Here is a 20,503-nt window from a genome sequence, read left to right on the forward strand (position 1 = left end):
GAGATAAGATTGTACGATTCCCCCATATGGCTTACATTACTAAGGAGCATGGCCGGGTAGGGCAGAAACCCACACGTCGCATTTTCGCCATCAGATTGACCAGAATGTTTTCTGATTATGGGCTAGAATGAACAAGTTACACAGATTCCACTTCGTCATCACAGACTGTCTTCCTTCCCGTAATCTTCACATTCATTTATCTCGTGAGTGCTTGCGGTCTGACTTGCCCTGCACCAGCCACCTCTCACACAGACATTACCCCGCCGACTGCTGGGTTCACTGAAAATCACCCTGCCCTCCCCCCCCAACGTCACCCCAGACTGCACTGCCTGGCACGTTCTCTGTTACCCCTCACATGTGAGTTCAGACATCCCTCCTAGGGGGAAGCTTTCTTGCCTATCCCTTGCGCTGCCCCTCTAATCATCCATATTGTAACTTCCTTATGCTTTTGTAACCTCTAGACTTTAAACTCCAAGGGATCTGTTTTCTTCACAAATTCTTCCCCAGTGTCTAGCAGGCCATGGCTTACAAAATAGGTCTTCAATATTTTCCAGTTGAATGAATCTGAATGGGAATTATTTGGCAAAGAAGATACCCTCCCCCATAAGGTCTCGCGGTTTTAAGAGTTAAAAAACCAACCAGAATTTTTCTGACCTCCAGCCAGATATTCCATCTCTCAGCAATAAAACTGTGCCCATTTTATCACTTTTTCTTTCACCCATTCCTCCGATACAGAATTCTTTCTTAGGTGTTGGTTTGCCGTTTTCCCTGAAAGGCACATTCACAGGCTTTTTCTTTCCTGCCCTTTTGTTCCACGGGGATCTGTGTAAGCCCTGCTCTGGAGGGAACAGAGCTCGTGAGGCCAGGAACCGGCTCTGACCTGGCCTGCACCTGCCCAGGGGCAGCACTGCCCAAGGTACCACTCCCTGGAGGGCAGATTTGTTGCCATGGAGACAGGAGCTGATACGCAAAACCAAGCCAGCTTGGAGAGATTTTAAAAAATACTGGGTGCCTTTGGACTCATACCTATCAGATGGCTTTGCAAAGCTTCACAAAAATAATTACAGTAGGGAAAAATCAACAGGAGAATGTTGCTAACAAGTAGGGTACAGATTAAAAGCTCAACAGGAAAAAAATGTATTCAAATTCAAATAAAATAATCTTACTTCCTGTACTATCAATTCCTTTCCACCTGGGAAAAATTATACCAAACAACTCTTAGAAGGAGAGAGAATGTCGAGCTTTCATTTTTTTCCTGAAGGAGTTTTTTTGTTGTTGTTGTTGTGAAATATATGAAACACATAAAAATAGCACCAAATATAGAATAACAACAACAAATAGTGCTTATTATATACCAGGCAATTCGCTTTATATATTAATACAACCATTAGGTCAGGGCCTCCCAGCTGGCGCTAGTGGTAAAGAACCCGCTTGCCAATGCGGGAGATGTAAGAGACTTGGGTTTGATCCCTGGGTTAGGAAGGTCCCCCGGAGGAGGAAATGGCAACCCACTCCAGTATTCTTGCCTGGAGAATCCCATGGACAGAGATGCCTGGCGGGCTACAGTCCATGGGGTAGCAAAGAGTTGGACACGACTGAAGCGACTTAGCAGACGTGCAAGCTTTAGTTTAGGACGACTGGAACTTCCATTTTACAGATGAAGAATCTGAGACAAGGAGAGGTTAAGAAACTCCCCCAAGGTCACAAAGTCTAGAAGGGGCAGAACCAGGACTTAACCCAAGGTTAAATGACTAGATTCATGCCATTAACCATTGGACTATGGCTACCTCTCACAGCTGGCATACAGACAAGTGTATATAGCAAATGAAGAGTTTACAAATTCCAGGAGCAGTCATGTACCTGCCGTGTAGCTAGAGAAACAAACATTGTCAGTAAATCCCTCAGAAGCCCTCTGTGGACCCCTCCTCAAGCACGTGTCCCCCTCTGCCACTTCTCTTCCCAGGGTAACCGTTAACTGAATTTTGTGTTAATGCTCTTCGTAATTTTAATATCTGCATCCCTAAGTGACTCATTTTCTACTTTATGCAAACAGAATCATAATATGTGAATTCTTGTATGACTGGGTTAGTAAATTCAACATTGTGTCTTTGAGATTCTTCCCTGTTAAAAGATCACAGCTTTGGTTCATGCACATCTGGGGGCTGTGAATTATTCTGTTCTTTGTTCATCTATCCTCTGGCTGGCCATGCAGGCTGCTTCCCATTTTTCTCATAGAAACAACTGTATGGATAGCTTTTTGTATGAATTGAATTATACCAGCACCAGAAAAAAACAAAAAACAAAAAACCTGGGTGGTTTGTTGAAACACAGATACCTGGGTCCTACCACTGGAGTTTTATTTGATAGATCTGGGTTTGAGCCTGAAATTTTGTATTTCTAACAAGTTCTCAGATGATGTTGATGCCATGTGGCCCAAAGACTACACTTTCAGAACCACTGCTCCAGGGGACAGACTTAGGAGCGGAGCTTCTGGTTTATAGGATAGAGAGATGCCCAGCTGTCTTCAGAGTCTATGTACAAATTCACAAATCCATCTGCATTTGTTCTCCATGTTTTTAATTATTTCTACTCCTCTGTTGAAGTGGTTTTCATATAGTTATTGGCCATTAATTTTCTTCTGTGTGATGACTAGTTCTTGCTCAGTTTTATTGGGTTATTTGTGTTGTCCTTATTGATCTGTGAGAGTTCATTATATTTTATGGGTATAAATCTCTCTTTGGTTATACAAGTTGCAAGGATCTTCTCCAAGTTCCTGCCTTGTCATTTTATTCCTTTCATGTTGCCTTTTGAAGAACAAAAGTTGCTAATTTTAATGTAGTCGAGGATATCAATCTTACCTTGTTTGTGCTCCCTGTGTCTTAAGAAATCCTTCTCTACTAAAACTATGAGCATACACGCAAACATCTGAATTATTACTGTTTTCTATTAGTAAGATTATTTATTTGCCAGCCCCCCTCATTTTTTTAATCAGTTTTATGGGAAATTTGTCTACTTTGTTAGTTTTCTTTTTTTCTTTTGCCACACCATGCGGCATGTGGGATCTCAGTTCCCTGACGGGATCAAACCCACACCCCCTGCACTGGAAGCGCAGTCTTAACTGCGGAACCACAAGGGAAGCCCCTGCTAAAAGTTTTGGGATTTTGTTTTGCTTTTTTTGAGAAATTATGTTTTGTGATAAAATATACATAACATAAAAATTAACATTTTTACCACTTTAAAGTATATAGTTCTGTGGCATTAAGTACGTTCACACTGTACACCCTAAAGATCATAAAGATAGTCTCCTGTTCTATTTCCTAAAGGTTGACTTATTTTTCCTTTCAGTTAAGTCTTAATTTGCCTGGACTTGATTTTAATGTATGGTGTGAGGGAAGGATCCAATTTTAGTTTTTTTGCAGCACCTTAATTTATTCTGACTTTGTATTGATATCTAGAAAGGTAAGACCCGTACAGAAATGTCACAAACATTCTTGGCATTTTGTTCTGCCATATATATCTTAGAATCAGGTTGTGAAGTTCTATGAATTTTGGTTATAATTTTGGTTACAATTTTGTTCACTGCCTCTTGAGAAACCTGTATGCAGGTCAGGAAGCAACAGTTGGAACTGGACATGGAACAATAGACTGGTTCCAAATAGGAAAAGGAGTACACCAAGACTGCATATTGTCACCCTGCTTATTTAACTTATATGCAGAGTACATCATGAGAAACGCTGGGCTGGAAGAAGCACAAGCTGGAATCAAGATTGCCTGGAGAAATATCAATAACCTCAGATATGCAGATGACACCACCCTTATGGCAGAGAGTGAAGAGGAACTAAAAAGCCTCTTGATGAAAGTGAAAGAGGAGAGTGAAAAAGTTGGCTTAAAGCTTAACATTCAGAAAACTAAGATCATGGCATCTGGTCCCATCACCTCATGGGAAATAGATGGGGAGACAGTGGAAACAGTGTCAGACTTTATTTTTTGGACTCCAAAATCACTGCGGATGGTGACTGCAGCCATGAAATTAAAAGACACTTACTCCTTGGAAGGAAAGTGATGACCAACCTAGATAGCATATTAAAAAGCACAGACATTACTTTGCCAACAAAGGTCCGTCTGGTCAAGGCTGTGGTTTTATACCAGTGGTCATGTATGGATGTGAGAGTTGGACTGTGAAGAAAGCTGAGTGCCGAAAAATTGATTCTTTTTGAACTGTGGTGTTGGAGAAGACTCTTGAGAGTCCGTTGGACTGCAAGGAGATCCAACCAGTCGTTCCTAAAGGAGATCAGTCCTGGGTGTTCATTGGAAGGACTGATGCTGAAGCTGAAACTCCAGTACTTTGGCCACCTCATGCGAAGAGTTGACTCATTGGAAAAGACCCTGATGCTGGGAGGGATTGGGGGCGGGAGGAGAAGGGGACGACAGAGGATGAGATGGCTGGATGGCATCACCGACTGGATGGGCATGAGTTTGAGTCAACTCTGGGCATTGATGATGGACAGGGAGGCCTGGTGTGCTGTGATTCATGGGGTTGCAAAGAGTTGGACATGACTGAGTGACTGAACTGAACTGAAAGATCAAATGAGGGAAAAATATTTTTGCAGTGATCCTGTTAAAGAATATGTTAGGTTCATTGACTGTGTGTCAGTCGCTCAGTTGTGTCTGACTATTTGCGACCCCAAGGGGTGTAGCCCACCAGGCTCCTCCATCCATGGGACTTTCCAGGCAAGAATACTGGAGTGGGTAGCCAGTTCCTCTTATATTGCTACTTCATCTGAGTTAGGGCTTCCCAGGGGGCTCAGTGGTAAAGAATCCACCTGTCGATGCAGGAAACTCAGGTTCCATCCCCGGGTTGGAAAGATCCCCTAGAGAAGGAAATGGCAACCCACTCTAGTATTCTTGCCTGGGAAATCCTGTGGACAGAGGAGCCTGGTGGGCTACAGTCCATGGAGTTGTCAAAGAGTCGGACACGGCTAAATGACCGAGCACACATGCACACATCTGAATTATTACTGTTTTCTATTATTATTTATTTGCCAGCCCCCCTCATTTTTTATTAGTTTTATGGGAACTTTATCTACTTTGTTAGTTTTTTTTCTTTCTTTTGCCACACCATGCAGCATGTGGGATCTCAGTTCCCTGACAGGATCAAACCCACGCCCCCTGAACTGGGAGCACAGTCTTCACTGCTGAACCACAAGGGAAGTCCCTGTTAGAGGAGTTTTGGGGTTTTTTTTTTTTGCCTTTTTTTTTTTTTAGAAATAGTTTTGTGGTAAAATATACATAAGAATTAACATTTTTACCACTTTCAAGTGTATAGTTCTGTGGCATTAAGTACGTTCACATTTTACACCACCACCACGTATCTCCAGAACTTTTTCCTGTTCTCAAACGAAACGCTGTAACTGTTGAACACCAACTCCCCATCCCCACCCCCTTAACCCCTGGCAACCAGCAACAGCCATTTTACTTTCTGTCTCTGTGTATTTGAGACATTTGACACGTATCTGTCTCTAGGTACCTTATGTAAGTGGAGTCATACAATATTTGTCCGCCTGTGACTGGCTTATTTCACTGAGCATAATGTCCACCCACTCTGTAACACATGTGACCATTTCATTCCTTTTTAAGACTGATGAATAGTCCATTGTATTATATAACCACAATTTGTTTATCTCATTCATTTGTCAATGGACACTTGAGTGGCTTAAACCTTTTAGTTACTGCGAATAATGCTGCTATGAACAAGGGTGTACAAGTATCTGCTTGACTCCCTGCTTTTGTTTTTTAGGGGTATATACCCAGAGGTGGAATTGGTGGATGTAACTGTATGTTTAATTTTTTGAGGCATCTCCATACTGTTGTCCACAGAAGCTGTACCGTTTTACCATCTCACCAGTAACGCACAGAAAGTTTCCATTTCTCCACATTCTCACTAATGCTTGTTGTTTTCTCTTTGTTTGTTTTTAAATAGCCAGCCTAATGGATATGAAGTAGTATGTCACTGAGGTTTGATTTGCATTTCCCTAATGTTTAGTTGTTTTAAAGAAACAAATTTTGGCTTTGTAGTTTTTTTTATTGTATATTTTTTCTTCTGTTATCTTTAATTTCTCCTTCCATTACTTCTCATGGGTTTATTCTGCTTTTTCATTCTTAATCTAGATGCTGTTGTTGAAATAAGGATCACAAAACTAAATTTTTTAATTAGGACAGTCGTTTACTGGTCGCCTGTACCCAGGAAAAGGACACACAGTCCACAAGTGGACAGCACCATTCTTGTGGTTCCTTAGAACACTGAAGTTTCCAGAACTCTTTTGTACATGTTTGTGTAAGTACTTGGGCAGAACTAGCCCAGTAGTACAAATTGACCGTCTAGGTCTTCCTCTGAGAAACACTACCCTTCTCTATGGTTAGGGACCTCTTTTTCTGAGATCAGGAGTCTGGAGCTTATGGGCAGAGCGCTTGTGATCTGGGGAACTGGGAGGGTGGGAAGGTTGGGAAAGTGATTTTATGATACGGAAGGAGTATAGTCATTTCTGGCAGGTCAAGGATGTCTAGAGTTTTTCACCTATGTGTAGCTCCTTAAATTAGGGGGACAAAAGCTCGAAATTTAGCCTTTGAAGTCTTAATATGTAGTATTCTTATTATTCAAACCCCAGTAATTTCTAATTTTTATTATAATTTTTTGATTTGTAAGTTTTTCAACAGATAAACTTTTTAATAAAGTTAATTTTCTTTCAATACTATATAAAACAAGAGCAATTTAAAACTTTATTTCTGAAAGTAAAATATTTACATATGAACAAGTAACTGCAAAATTCACACTTCCAGGAAATCCCAAAAGACAAAAGGTGTAACAGTGATTCGTAAGTTGTTTAGAAGTTTGGTTTTTATTTCAATGTGGGCTTTCTTTCCCTTGACTAGTTTGAAAATTATACTTTCTGTTCTTCTAATCATTTTCTTACTACTAAACACATTTAAAGTCTAAAGTTAAACACTTATAATCTCTTTTCAAGTAGAACCATAACATACTTTAGCTGATTACTATACACACTGGCCAATTCATTATGCAATTTTTATTCAGTATATCATATTTTCTTAACCATACATCAGACATTCATATTGCTGTTTTATATAGTTAATGTATGTTTAAGTATACCCACCTATTTACTTAATAGCTTAATAATCTATTTTAGGTCTCCGTCTTCCATCTGGGGTTGTTTCCTTTTCTTATCTGAGGAGCTTCTTTAGAATTTCTTCAGAGGAGGCTGGGTGGCAGTAAAATTTCTCAGTGTTTTTTCGCCTCAAAAGGCTTTTACTTCATCCTCCTTTTTGATATTTTTACTATATATACAAATTCCAAAAAACTGGATCTTCTTTTCTTAGCCAGCTGAAGATACAACTCCAATGTCTTGACTTCTGTGTTGTTTTTGAAAGGTATGCTATCAGTGTAAATGCTATTCCTAAGTACCTATTTCATCTTTCTTCCTGACTGCCTTTCGTATATTTTTTCAGTTCTTCGGTTTCACTGTGAAATATCTACTTAAAATTTTCTCTTTATTTCTTCTGCTTGAGATCTGTTGGGCTTTCTGCATCTTAGGTTTAATATCATTCAACATTTCTGGATTGGAACTTGGTTTTTTCCTTTCCATTTTCTATAGTATTTCCTTTGGCATTTGTATTTACAGCATCTTTAGGTCAGCCTCCTAGTCTAATTTCTTTTTTTTTTTTTAAGTCTAATTTCATACTTCCCCTCTCTTTGTCTCTCTGAGCCATATTCTGGATTGTTCAGATCAGTTTTTCAGCTCATCAGCATGCTCTTCAACCATCTCCAGTCTGTTTAACCCATTGAGTTTTTAGTTCCTATTTTTATATTTTTCATCTCTAGAACTTCCATTTTCTTATTTAAAAAATCTGTGCATTTTGTAGTTTCTTGTCCTTACTCATATTTTCAATGCTTTTAAAAACATTTATGAAACAGGTTAAAGTATATATTTATATATTTTGGCTGATAAACCAAATAACGAAGTATTTACAGCTCCAACTCTGCTGTCTGTTGTTTCTGCTGGTTTTTACTCATGGTGACTTATTTCCTTGTGTTCTAAGTGAAACACGTCTTTCTCTAGAGGGGATTTCTTTTTATTTCTGATTCACCTAGGGTTGTTTAGAATATTAACACTGCCATAATGTTATTGAGAATCCTTACTTTAAGGTTTCTCTCCTTTCCCAATGTTTCCTGAAAGAAACTGTTCTCCAACAGATGGAAATCAATACTGGGAACATCTGCTATCATTCTTACTAGGAGGATCACAAATTGGGTTATTCCCATTTTCAGAATATGAAGGAAGACTGTGAGGAAGATATACTGCTAAAATATCTCACAAAGAGTATTCTTTACCACTTGTATCTTGCTTTAACTTAAGGAGGATTTTTATTTGGCTGTGAAAGTAGGGAGTTTCCTGATCACCTAGCGGTTATGATTCCGGGCTTTCACTTCTATGGACCGGTCAGAGAACTGAGATCCCATGAGCCAAGCAGCATAGCCAAAAAAAGGAAAGAAAGAAATGTTGCCAAAAATCACAGGCAAAGATGCTCAACATCACTGATTATTAGAGAAACGTAAATCAAAACCACATTGAGGTATCTCCTTATACCCATCAGAACGGCCATCATTGAAAAACCTACAAACAATAAATGCCAGAGAAGGGGTGGAGAAAAGGGGGCTCTCTTGCACTGTTGGTGGGAATACAAACTGATACAGCCACTATGGAGAACAGAATGGAGGCTCTTTAAAAAAACTAAAAATAGAGCTACCATTTGGTCCAGCAATCCCGTCCCTGGACACTTACCCAGAGAATACCATAATTCCAGAAGGCACATGCAATCTAGTGTTCACTGCAGCACTATTTACAATAGCTAGGACATGGAAGCAACCCAAATGTCCATCAACAGAGGAATGGATAAAGAGGATGTGGTACGTACATACTGTACATATGACTATCAGCCATAGAAAAATAGCAAAATAATGCCATCTGCAGCAATATGGATGGACCCAGAGATCAGCATACTGAGTTAAAGTAAGTCAGACAGAGAAAGACAAATATCATATGATATTGCTTATATGCGGAGTCTGTGGTTGGGGGCGGGGGAGGTACAAATGAACTTATTTATGAAATGAAAATAGAGTGATGGATGTAGAAACAAGCGTGTTTACCAGGGGTAGGGGTGGGAGAGGCATAAATTGGGAGGTTGGGACTGACATGTATACACGCTATATATGAAATAAACAACTAGTAAGAACCTGCTATATAGCACAGGGAACTCTACTCAATACTCTGTAATGACCTATATGGGGATAGACTCTAAAAGAATAGTGGCTATATGTATTATACGTATAACTGATTCACTTTGCTGTACATCTGAAACTAACAAAACAGTATAAATCAACTATATGCCAATAAAAATTTAAAAATAAAATTACTCCCAAACAACGAAAAGAGAGAAATGTAGTCCCTTTTGCAATTTAGTTACTAAACCATCAGCTCATAAATGGTGAATCATAAATGATGAGAATTGCACGATTATTATCTATTTTATTCACATCATGAAACGCCACTCGATTAACAACCCTCCAATCATGGAAACGCACAAACCTGTGAGGGTCATCTGGATCACAGTTAGGGAGAAACTGAGTGATTGCTTCTGCCACTTCTTCATTTGATAAAACATCCCAGAGTCCATCAGTGGCCAAGATCAGCACATCATCTGCTCCATGCTCGTATTTGGAGAGATCGTAGACTCTTACCTGAAAGGAAGAGGAACATCCTGCTTAAGAAGTTAGGAGCATATTATTCCCCTCAGCAGACTGGCTTCTGATTTCCCTTCCCTTTTCTTGCCCAGCCCCGTGGTTTTTAAGGGTGCACCATAAGGCACATGGCTATGCAACATGCTCTGTGTCCAGGGGTAGCCTCCTTTGGAGACTTGCCGTATAGACATATGGGGTGCCAAACACAACTGTGAGTGAGCCCAAGAAATTCACAGTTGCCAAGGAAGAAGTTAACTGAAAATGTAATGCCTGAGATGTGGCTGGAACAATGACACATAATAGACACAGCGGTAGCCAGCAGAGCAGCAGGAAGATTGCTGCCTTCCTTTCTCCGCACATCCATCCCACAGACATTGACTAAGGGGCTGCTCTGCGCTGGGTGCTCTAAGTATAAAGATAAACAGCAGAAGTCCCTGCTCTGAGCTCTTACTCTGTGAGGGAGACAAGGCCAGTCTAGGCTCCATAGAAGCTGCTCTGAATGTACTGATTTAGGACTGAGGAGACACACTTTACTTCAGGTGCTCACTTGATACTTTTGGCTTGCCTTCTCTGAGACCCCTGGAGCTAGACTCGTCTCATGTAAGCATGGGGTTCTGATGCTGCACTCAGGTCTGAAGGGCCTCAATCTAGCCTAAATTACAAAGGACACATGTCAAGTGTATGTCTTAGCAAACTTGAAGTCTTTCCTCATCTCTAGTACCTGAAATGACTTGGCTATTTCAACATCCCCCTTGAGTCTTGGAAAAGAACAGAGTGACCTTAGCAAAACTAATGCTAATGAAAATCAAGCCTTCCTTCTGTTGAAGTGAAGTGAAGTGAAGTTGCTCAGTTGTGTCCGACTGTTTGCAACCCCATGGACTGTAGCCTACCAGGATCCTCAGTCCATAGGATTTTCCAGGCAGGAATACTGGAGTGGGTTACCATTTCCTTCTCCAGGGGATCTTCCTGACCCAGGGATCAAACCCAGGTCTCCCGTGTTGTAGGTAGACGCTTTACCGTCTGAGCTACCAAGAAAGCCTAACTGGAGCTAATGTTCACCCTATGTGGGTACACAGAAGGAGAGGTTGGGGATGTCATTGCTATGCCCTACTAATTTGACAGAATCAGCACTGTCTACACCCCCTCATGAACTGAGGACAAAGACAGGTCAATTTCATCAATCTTCCAAGTCCTTCAACCTCATTGCCTTATCCTGTTTTCTAAACAAGTCTATGTGACGGCTGCAGGCCAGGGGAGGGGCAGAGGATGGCGTGTAGGCAGCTGTCCCCGTGTCCCATCATAGAGTCACCGTCCTGTCATCTCAGACCTCGAGCCAATACAGTTCTGAGAGGCCTACAGAATGTTCCCATCCGCATCTGTAAAAGCCAAGTCTCCTGTATTTCAGGAAGGTTTGCCCAGGCCGGTGACACCCTGCTACAGGATGAACAGCCTACACCCAACAGCAGAAAACAACAAAATGCCCACAGCTGCCCCAAAGTTTTTGGAGAAATGAGCTCAAATGGAAAATAGCCTCTGTGGCTGGGGGACAAGACAGCAACAATTAGCTAATGGTACGTACACCATGAACCTCGCTCGCGAGCACAGGGTGCGGGAAAGAGCACTCAAGGGAAGACTGGACTGGCTTTTAACATCTTCCTTTCAAAAGGCACGTTCAAAAAAAAAATAAATAAATAAATAAAAAAAAAAGAAAAAAAAAAAAAAGGCACGTTCACTTCGGGGTAAGTTTATATTCTGGAGAAGGCACTGTGCCTTCTGGGGCCAAATTAAAGACAACAGGAGTGGGGATCTTAAATTTACAGCAAACTGGAAAGTCCCAAATGCCAGAATTTCAGCCTTAGGCCACTGAACCCATGTGGTTTGATTTTTCCTCTGTAGCAGCAAGCAGACTCCCTCTGCTTTATCTTCTGTGGTTCCTGGGTGTCTTGGAACAGTGCTTCTGAAAAGTTAATGCGCACAGCAATCAGCCAGGATCCTAATGAAATGCAGATTCTAACTCAGCGCTGGGGCAGGGCTTCAGAACGTGCACTTCTAATTTGTTCCCGTGTGAGGCTGGTGCTGCAGGTCCCTGGACCACACTTTGAATACTAAGGCCACCAAGAAGTCCTACTGGTTGGTAGCAGGGAAACTGAGGGCTCCATGATATCTAGGAGTCTATCCCTTGGGGGAGGTTACAGCGAGGGCAGCAAATGGCACTTCTGAGCTCCCACTTTCAGGCCCTGTATCATGTGTTGTTACCTCCGGTATGCAATCACTTTGCTTATGTGAGACTGCTAGCCTCTTATTGGGGTATATCTACAAGAAATTTCTGTGATGATTTGAGCTCCAGAGGATCAAAAACATTCCTTATAAAGGGAGGAAGGGAGATGTGGGTGTCATGTGCTTGTAGCATCTTATATTTGTAGTTAAATACGAGATGCCGCCTGCCTTCCAGCTTCTTTTAAAAGAGGATTCATGGTGGGGGAGTGGAGGAAGGAGGGTAAATGTGGATATATATAGCCAATTCATGTTGTCACACAGCAGAAACCAACACAGTATTGTAAAGTAATTATCCTCCAATTCAATAAAAGAACTTGCCAATCATCATTTCTGCCTGAAACTTATGAGATACCTTCAGCATATCCTTTCTGAGAAAAATGATGAAAAATTAAGCTTAAATACATTTAAGAAGTCATGTAGTCATGTATGGATGTGACAGTTGGACCCTAAAGAAGGCTGAGTGCCTAAAAATTGATGCTTTCGAACTGGGGTGTTGGAGAAGACTCTTGAGAGTCCCTTGGACTATAAGGAGATCAGACTAGTCAACCCTAAAGGAAATCAACCCTGAATATTCACTGGAAGGACTGAAGCTGAAGCTGAAGCTCCAATACTGTGACTACCTGATGCGAAGAGCCAACTCATTGGAGAAGATCCTGATGTTCGGAAAGATTGAGGGCAGGAGGAGAAGGGGGCAACAGAGGATGAGATGGATGGATGGCATCACAGAGTCAATGGACATGGTTTGAGCAAGCTCCAGGAGTTGGTGAAGGACTATGGGACGCCTAGCATGCTGCAGTCCATGGGGTCACAAATACTCAGACATGACTGAGCAACTGAACATCATTTAAGAAAAGAAAAGAGCGGTTTCTAGGTCTGAAGATAACATCCGTTTCATTTCAGGACCTGCCCTGTCTGTAGGGTGCCAAAGTCTCTTCAGGCGCTTTCTGGGGCCCCCAAAGTGTGGAGATTCGAGTTGTTTTAAGCAGTTGTCGTCCTGTCCGCTACTCAAGTAGAAATCTGGCCAACAGAATGGGTGTGGGTTGATAAATAGAAACATGTTAGAAAATGTTCCTTTTCAGTTCCGTCAGGAAATTGAATCCTTCCCTAATTCCCCTATTCACATTTCCACACAACTCTCTAAGGCAGTTTCCTTACCCAACATGAAAATCCCTCTCAATACCATTCTCCAAGCAATTTTTATGTAAATAATAAAAAGCTAGCCTCAATCCTATTCCCTGAGGCACTCCTCAATTAACATCCTTTTAGGGTTTTTTTTTTTTTTTTTTTTACCGCTACCCTTTGTTTCCTGCCCTTTAGCCAATTTCCAAAGGAGTCTGCCAGCTTTCCACTTACAGCTCCTGTCTTATACATCAACCCGCGATGCAGAACATTTTGTGAAAACCCCCTCAGCAAAGCTGGACTGCCTGCAAGGCATCCCACTGCATGCTCATCCTCCCCAGTAGCAAGGGTTTCAAAAGATTCCAGTGGGCTCTGGAGACCCGACCTTCCCTCCCTGGAGGCGCTATGGGCCCTCCTCCATCGGACCACACTCGCCACGCCAGAGAGCCTTGTTCAACTCCTCAAATAGCTTCTTAATGTTCCAGGAAGCCCCACATCAAAAGTACGGGCTCGGAGGCTCCCTAGGACTCAGACACAAGGAAGACAGTCTGTGGGAGAGGAGAGGTGTGATCGGCAAAGGCCTCCATGGGAAGGTCTGGAGACATGGGAAGGTCTGGAGAACGTGGGCAGAGCTCCGAGTGACTCCTGCCTTGTGCCCATCTTCCAAGAAAGGGAGAGGAAGCCCGTGGGCACCCTACAACGCCTGCCGTTTCTCAGAGCAGCAGAGAGCTGAGTCCTGGCAGATCCCTCAGCCCTCCTGGATGCTCCGTGCCATGCCTACTGAGCACTTAGTATGTGCCAACCGCTGTGAACAAAAGCGGCAGAAGTCCTCACAACTTCTCAACAAGGTGCGCTAGACACAAATAAATTACAGAAGACGAATCAGGCAGGGTAAGGAGAGCGGCAGGACAGCCTTTCGGAAGACGTGGGTAAGGCCGGCATCTCTGGGAAGGCGCCAAGTGAACAGAGGTCTGAGATGTGACTTTCCACAGGACCCTTCCCATGGGGACGGGGGCTCCTCCTCTGGTTGAAGTGTGTGCGGACGGTATCAGACGGCTGGTGAAGAAGAGAGGCTGAGGGGGACACTGTCTACCCCCGCTGCCAGAGCCAGCCTGACGAAGATCTGAGAGCAGCCTTCTTCCTTTCTTTCCCCTGACCCTCTGCAGACAATTCCTTTCAGGCTCACTAAGACAGTATTTACCTGGGTGTACCAGTCTAGGCTCACCTGTCTGTCTCTTCCACATGAGTAGTCATTCTCAAACCTTTATGTTTTATGAATCACTTGCAGAACTCACAAAATTAAGATTCAAGGGCCCACCTTTAAAGATTCTGATTGTGGAGATCTGAGCCCAGATATCAGGCTGGGTGCCTGGCAAGTCACTTCAGTCTTGTTTGACTCTCTGCGACCCTATGGACTGTAGCCTGCCAGGCTCCTCTGTCCGTGGGATTTTTCAAGCAAGAATACTGAAGTGGGTGGCCGTTTCCTTCTTCAGGGGACCTTCCCGACCCAAAGATGGAAGCTGCATCTCTTAGGCCCCCTGTACTAACACCACTAGCGCCACCTGGGAAGCCCATCAGACTATGTAAAGAGGGGTAATTCCAAAGCAAAGGGTGGGGGACCCTCTCCTTGAAAACACAGTTTTCGGGCAATAAACTGCCCTGTGGCAAGGTCTGAGTCATCCTGTAAGTTTTTGCCCCCAGAACAGTGCCCAGATCCCAGCCCATGGAAGCATGCAGTAAGCCACCAAGGGAAGTGTTGCCCTTGCTGGACGTTTACACTTGTCCTACTTACAGTGAACAATCTGAGAGCTGGTCAGCTTCTCTGCCCTGAAAAGTCAACTTCAAGAGGTCAGAGATTCCATTCTGCACTTCTGTGGACCTTACCATGTCTTTCATAGAGTAAATCCCACTAGATTTTCAGGACATACTTGCTCAGACAGAATAGTGTTAATCCCGCAGTCACGTCCGACTCTTTGTGATCCCATGGGCTGTTAGCCTGCCAGGCTCCTCTGTCCAAGGAGTTCTCCAGGCAAGAATACTGGAGTGGGTTGCCATTCCCTTCTCCAGGGGATCTTCCTGACCCAGGGATTGAACCTGGGTCTCCTGCATCGCAGGCAGATTCTTTACCACCTGAGCCACCAGGAGTTGTAAACATTTCTGTCTCGGCTGTACCAGGTCTTAATTGCAGCATGTGGGATCTAGTTCCCTGACCAGGGATGGAACCCAGGTCCCCGACATGGGGAGCTCGCAGCCTGAGCCACTGGACCACCAGGGAAGTGTTGGTGAGACAGAGTAAGTGGGAAGAAAGGAGGAAGAGAAAGAATTCAGCATATAAGATCCATTCAGAAGACCCCCTAATCTCATGGTGACCCAACAATTTAAGCTTGTAAACTCCGATGCTCCCAGGCAGTCATCAAACTGTAATGTGCTGATATTCAAAAGATGTGGCAGACTCTCCTTTCTTTCCCCCATCCTCAGGGAAGCTGCTAACAGACCAAAAAAAGAAAAACCAGCCTGGGGGGAGCAGGAAGAAGTTGGAGGTGGAGGGCACCAGGGGCGTGGCTAATACGCCCCAGAATGAGCCCAGTGCTGCCGGCGCTCGCAGCCCTCCCCCCTCAAGAGCAGCTAGAGACGCCCTTAGCTTTGTTGCAGCCCCTGCTTTGCAGGGGAGCTGGGGACAAACAACTTTAACACGGTGCCTTCCCATGCTCAGGCGGCCACCGTGTCAGCGCGTGTCTAGTATTTGTTCGCCTCTCTATTACTGACGACCTTTCAGTGGCCTGTCCAGAGAGCTCACGCTACTGTAAGCTGATGCTGCTTCTTGAAGCCACTCTGAAAAAGAATTCATCAATTCTTCCATTTGCCAGATCTCGGCTACTCTGCTCGGATGTCCTCACCACTTTCACATCTTTATCAACTCAGCAAATTCTCCAAACCCTTTTTCCCTTTTAAGTACTCGAAGGAGGACGCGATGTCCCCACAGCTCATGCCCTGCTGTAGGCAGAAGCAGGAGCCCTCCCTGTCTGGGTGATGAGCAGCCCTCACGTCTGGTCTCTGCTTATAACCAGTCTTGGGCTTGAGACAGGTCATTTATCTCTTCAGCCCTCAGTTTTCTCATCCCTGATATCACTGTTTAAAAATTGAGAAAACCAAAAGACAAGAAAAATAAATATTATAACACCTGTTCTACCTTTCTCACAAAGCTATTGTCAAGATCAAAGGAGATTATGTGGAAGGGAACTACAAATTCTTTCTAATGCATGACATGTTTTGTTCTGTTTTGTTTTAATCTTTTGGCTGTGCTGCATGGCATGTGGGATCTTAGTTCCCTGACCAGGAATCAAACTTGTGCCCCCTTAATTGGCGGCATAGAGTCCTGACCACTGGACCACCAGGGAAGTCCCAGCATGTTTTTGTTATTTATTTATTATTTGGGGGCTCTGAAAGTAAGCTAGTTAGTGGAAGGAGGAGAGTTAAGAGTGAGCTCAAGGAACCTGGGGTTCAATTCCCAAAGTCTCACTTAAAATGGCAGTGACTGGGACTATTAATCCTGTTTTGGCAGATAAGCCAGGTGGCTCCCCAGGTAAACGCTGCTAGTAGGTGGTGGGAACTAAGAAGAATACAAATTCTCCTCCTCTCCACCCTCTGTGGCCAACGAACCCAGAAGCTCAGCCTACAGAAGTCTGAACATGGCATTTGTGCCAGAAGAAAATAAAACTCTAGCATATTTCATCACAGTTCAACAAACTGAGTAGATTCCTTCTATACTGACATTCTGGTAGGCTACCAAGACTGCACCCAAATTCTCTGTTGTGATTCCATCTATACTAGATGATGTCATGAAGAAATATACACTGAACTTGGGTTTGAGACCAACCTCTGCCCTTAGTGGTTAGGCAATACCACTTTGTTCATTCACATTTTAAAGTTTCTTGACAACCTGCCAGGAATACAAAATGAAGACGTGCTGATGAATCAGATGGGGAGTGTCGGGGAGGAGGAATTTGGGCATCACGTGCCTTACGTGGAGAGGGAAATGCAGGGGCCAGTGCCTGGGGATGGTGTGCTAGGGCGGCTCTAGGTATTTCAGTTTGGCTGGAAGTAATGTATTTCCACTGGGGAGTGGTGAGGGATGAGGCTTCTCAAATCTTCAGTGTCTCCCTTTGTGAAATGGAAGGTTAGCACAAGGCAGCCACTGGGAATGCTAATGGCTCAAATATTCCCCAACTCTTCCATCATAGGATGAGTTAGACCTGAGTGGGAATGACCACATGACCTCAGAGTATCTGGCTGCAAATGAATGAAGGGACATTTAAGTATGACTAATATGCCACCTACTACCCCAGAAGAAGCTGGTTGCTTTGGCTGTGGGTATAATTTTCTATGTGAAATGCACTAGATATTCTTGAGGTTTGATTATTTTTTTTGGAGTCTACTGACAACCTTTGACTTTTGAGGGTGGCTATCATCTAATAGGGGATTCTCAAGTGGCTTGGTGGTAAAGAATCTGCCTGCCAATGCAGGAGATGCGGGTTCATTCCCTGGGTCAGGAAGATCCCATGGAGAAGGAAATGGCAACCCACTCCAGTATTCTTGCCTGGGAAATCCTATGGACAGAGGAGCCTGGAGGGTTCCAGTCCACAGGGTCGCAATAGAGTTGGACACAGCTGAGCGTGTACACACATACCATCTAAGAGCTAAAAAAACTTTCTAAACCAGCTAAAATATTAGGATAGACAGTCTGAAGTTGTACCCAGTGCCTGGCTGTGATAGCTAGGGCTTTCATTTTCTCCACATGAGGCCAGAACTTTATAACTCAGGGAAGTAAGCGAGAAGGAGGAACTTCCTTTATATATAGAGGGGGTGGGGGGGAGGGGCTCTCCTATCTTCTACTCCTTTGTCTGGAATTCCAACGGCTTGTTCACCACGGAATCAAAGGTTCACTGAATAGATCAGTGAACAAATGGACTTGAATCTAGCTTGTTAGTCATCTGAGGAATATATTTCTGCTCATTAAAATGCCCTGTTTGCCTGAGATATTTTGGCTTCTGCTGTTTTCCCAGCATAATTATTAACAGCATCCCCACTGACTCTCAAAACGGTCCTGGTTGAGAGAGTTACGTTACCTAGTCTCCTGGCACGTAAATAATTAAAGGACCACTGTTCTTTATTCTTGTAGCTGCGCGTTGTAACCATTGGGACTGAACCTAACCATGGTGAGTTACTACGTCACAGGACTCACTTCACAATGGTAAGATCTCAGGGGTCTCAAGTGAGCAGGAGAACAGGTTACCGTGTCTCTTGCCTCAGGAGGAGAAGCCCAGTCTCTCCTGGTAAGCTATGGGGCACCTGCCATGTGACGAAGTCCCCTGCAAGCAGCCCTGGCCTAGGCAGACCTGTGGGTGGTCGGAGAGTGAGGTGTGTGACAGCCTAGCCCAGCAGCCTAGAACACAGGTGTAGAGAGAATGAACCATGCAACCCAGGCCTACAGCAGGGAGGACCTTAGGGTTACAAAACTGAAGTTCCTGAAACACTGAACAATAGTTATGACTGTTATTCCCAGACTGGTCTCTGGATCACCTGCTTCAGAACTGTCTAAATATGTGACAATCCCTAGGACCTCCACCCTAGACCTTGTGATTCAGGTTTTCAGAAGTGGATTCCAGGATTTACATTCTTTAACAAACTCCTCAAACTATTCTTATATGCATTAATACGATGAAAGTGAAAGTGAAAGTTGCTCAGTCATGTCTGACTCTTTGCAACCCTGTGGACTATATAGTCCATGTAATTCTCCAGGCCAGAATACTGGAGTGGGTAGCCTTTCCCTTCTCCAGGGGATCCTCCCAACCCAGGGATCGAACCCAGGTCTCCCGCATTGCAGGCGGATTCTCTACCAGCTGAGCCACAGGGGAAGCCTGCATTAATACAATAAATTAATGTGAAAAAGATACTCTGTGTTTAACTGAAACATTCAAGTGAAATTATTATTGTTCAGGAGAGGATCAGAGGATCTCCAGTGAGAAGAAATGTTTGACAGAATGTACAGGTTGGCTCCTCTGTGTGACCACAAATTTCAAGAGTTGCCAAGCTAGATTATTTGGTGTGTGTCCAAGTAAATTTCAAATTCTGGTTTTATTCAAATGGCTTGTTAGCAAATCTCGAGACACTTCCCAATGGGAACCATCCATGTGGATGACACACAGGTGCATCACAAGTGATTTTTTTTAACAACTAGACTGGAAATGCAAACGTTACAGATGCAAATAGACAGGCTAGGGCATAAAGTCTCCCCTGTATGTAAAGTCAGATGGTACTGGAATTGAAGAAAGCAGTTCTATACACTCTTGACATGTGACTATTTTCCCCCCAGACATTTTCAGAATGCTGATAGTGATGGGAGGAGGGTATGAGACTCCCCAAGGGGGGCATCAACCCGACTGAGAAGGCAGATGTATGAGACGCTGTAGACGTGGGACTAGAAAGGAGGTTCCAGAAATTGCTCACAAAGCTGAACTCTCAGAACAGAGAGTAGAGTGGTGCTTGCCAGGGGGAGCAGGTGGGAGAGAAATGGAGAGAGAATGGTCAAAGGGCACAGGCCTGCAGTTGTAAGATGAATACGTCCTGGTGATCCAAAGTACAGCATGGTGATTATAGTTAGATATCTGTATATAGTGTATTTGATATACTGTTGGTTGGCCAAAAAGTTTGTTTGTGTTTTTCTATAAGATGGTATGGAAAAACATGAACAAACTTTTTGACCAGCCCGATATATATATAATACACATTGTTGCTGTTTAGTCACTAAGCCGTGTCTGACTCTTTTGCGACCCCATGGACTGGAGCCCGCCAGGCTCCTTCGTCCGCGGGATTTCCCAGGCAAGAACACTGCAGTGGGTTGCCATTTCCTTCTGCAGGGATTGAACCCACAGCTCTTGTGTCTCCTGCACTGGCAGGCAGATTCTTTACTACCGCACCACCTGGGAAGCCCCACATACATACATATAAATATATATATTACATATAATGTGTGTGTGTACAAAATATGTGTGTAATACTGTATTATATACTTAAAAGTTGCTAAAAGAGTAAGCCTTAAACGTTCTCAGTACAGAAAGGGACTGGTAATCATGTGATGTGATAGAAGTGTTAGCTAATACCACTGTGATGATCATTTTGTGATACGGTTGATCCTCAAACAACTAGGGGGTTAGGGGCACATAGCCTCTGCACAGCTGAAAATCTGCATACAGCTTAAGCAGTCAGCTCTCACGGTGGTTCCTCCATACCTGTGGT

General features: G+C 43.5%; 1 protein-coding gene across 1 annotated transcript in view; it reads right to left on the reverse strand.

Moving 5' to 3' along the window:
• PPM1H (protein phosphatase, Mg2+/Mn2+ dependent 1H) overlaps positions 1–20,503 on the reverse strand; it is a 290,096-nt gene that overhangs the window by 14,283 nt on the left and 255,310 nt on the right. Inside the window, exon 9 of the mRNA XM_043447515.1 lies at positions 9,660–9,811. Within this exon, the coding sequence (XP_043303450.1) occupies positions 9,660–9,811 (152 nt within the window). The remainder of the gene's footprint in view (positions 1–9,659; positions 9,812–20,503) is intronic.

Source organism: Cervus canadensis, chromosome 25 (genome assembly GCF_019320065.1).
Source record: "Cervus canadensis isolate Bull #8, Minnesota chromosome 25, ASM1932006v1, whole genome shotgun sequence".
NCBI classification, from domain to species: Eukaryota; Metazoa; Chordata; class Mammalia; order Artiodactyla; family Cervidae; genus Cervus; species Cervus canadensis.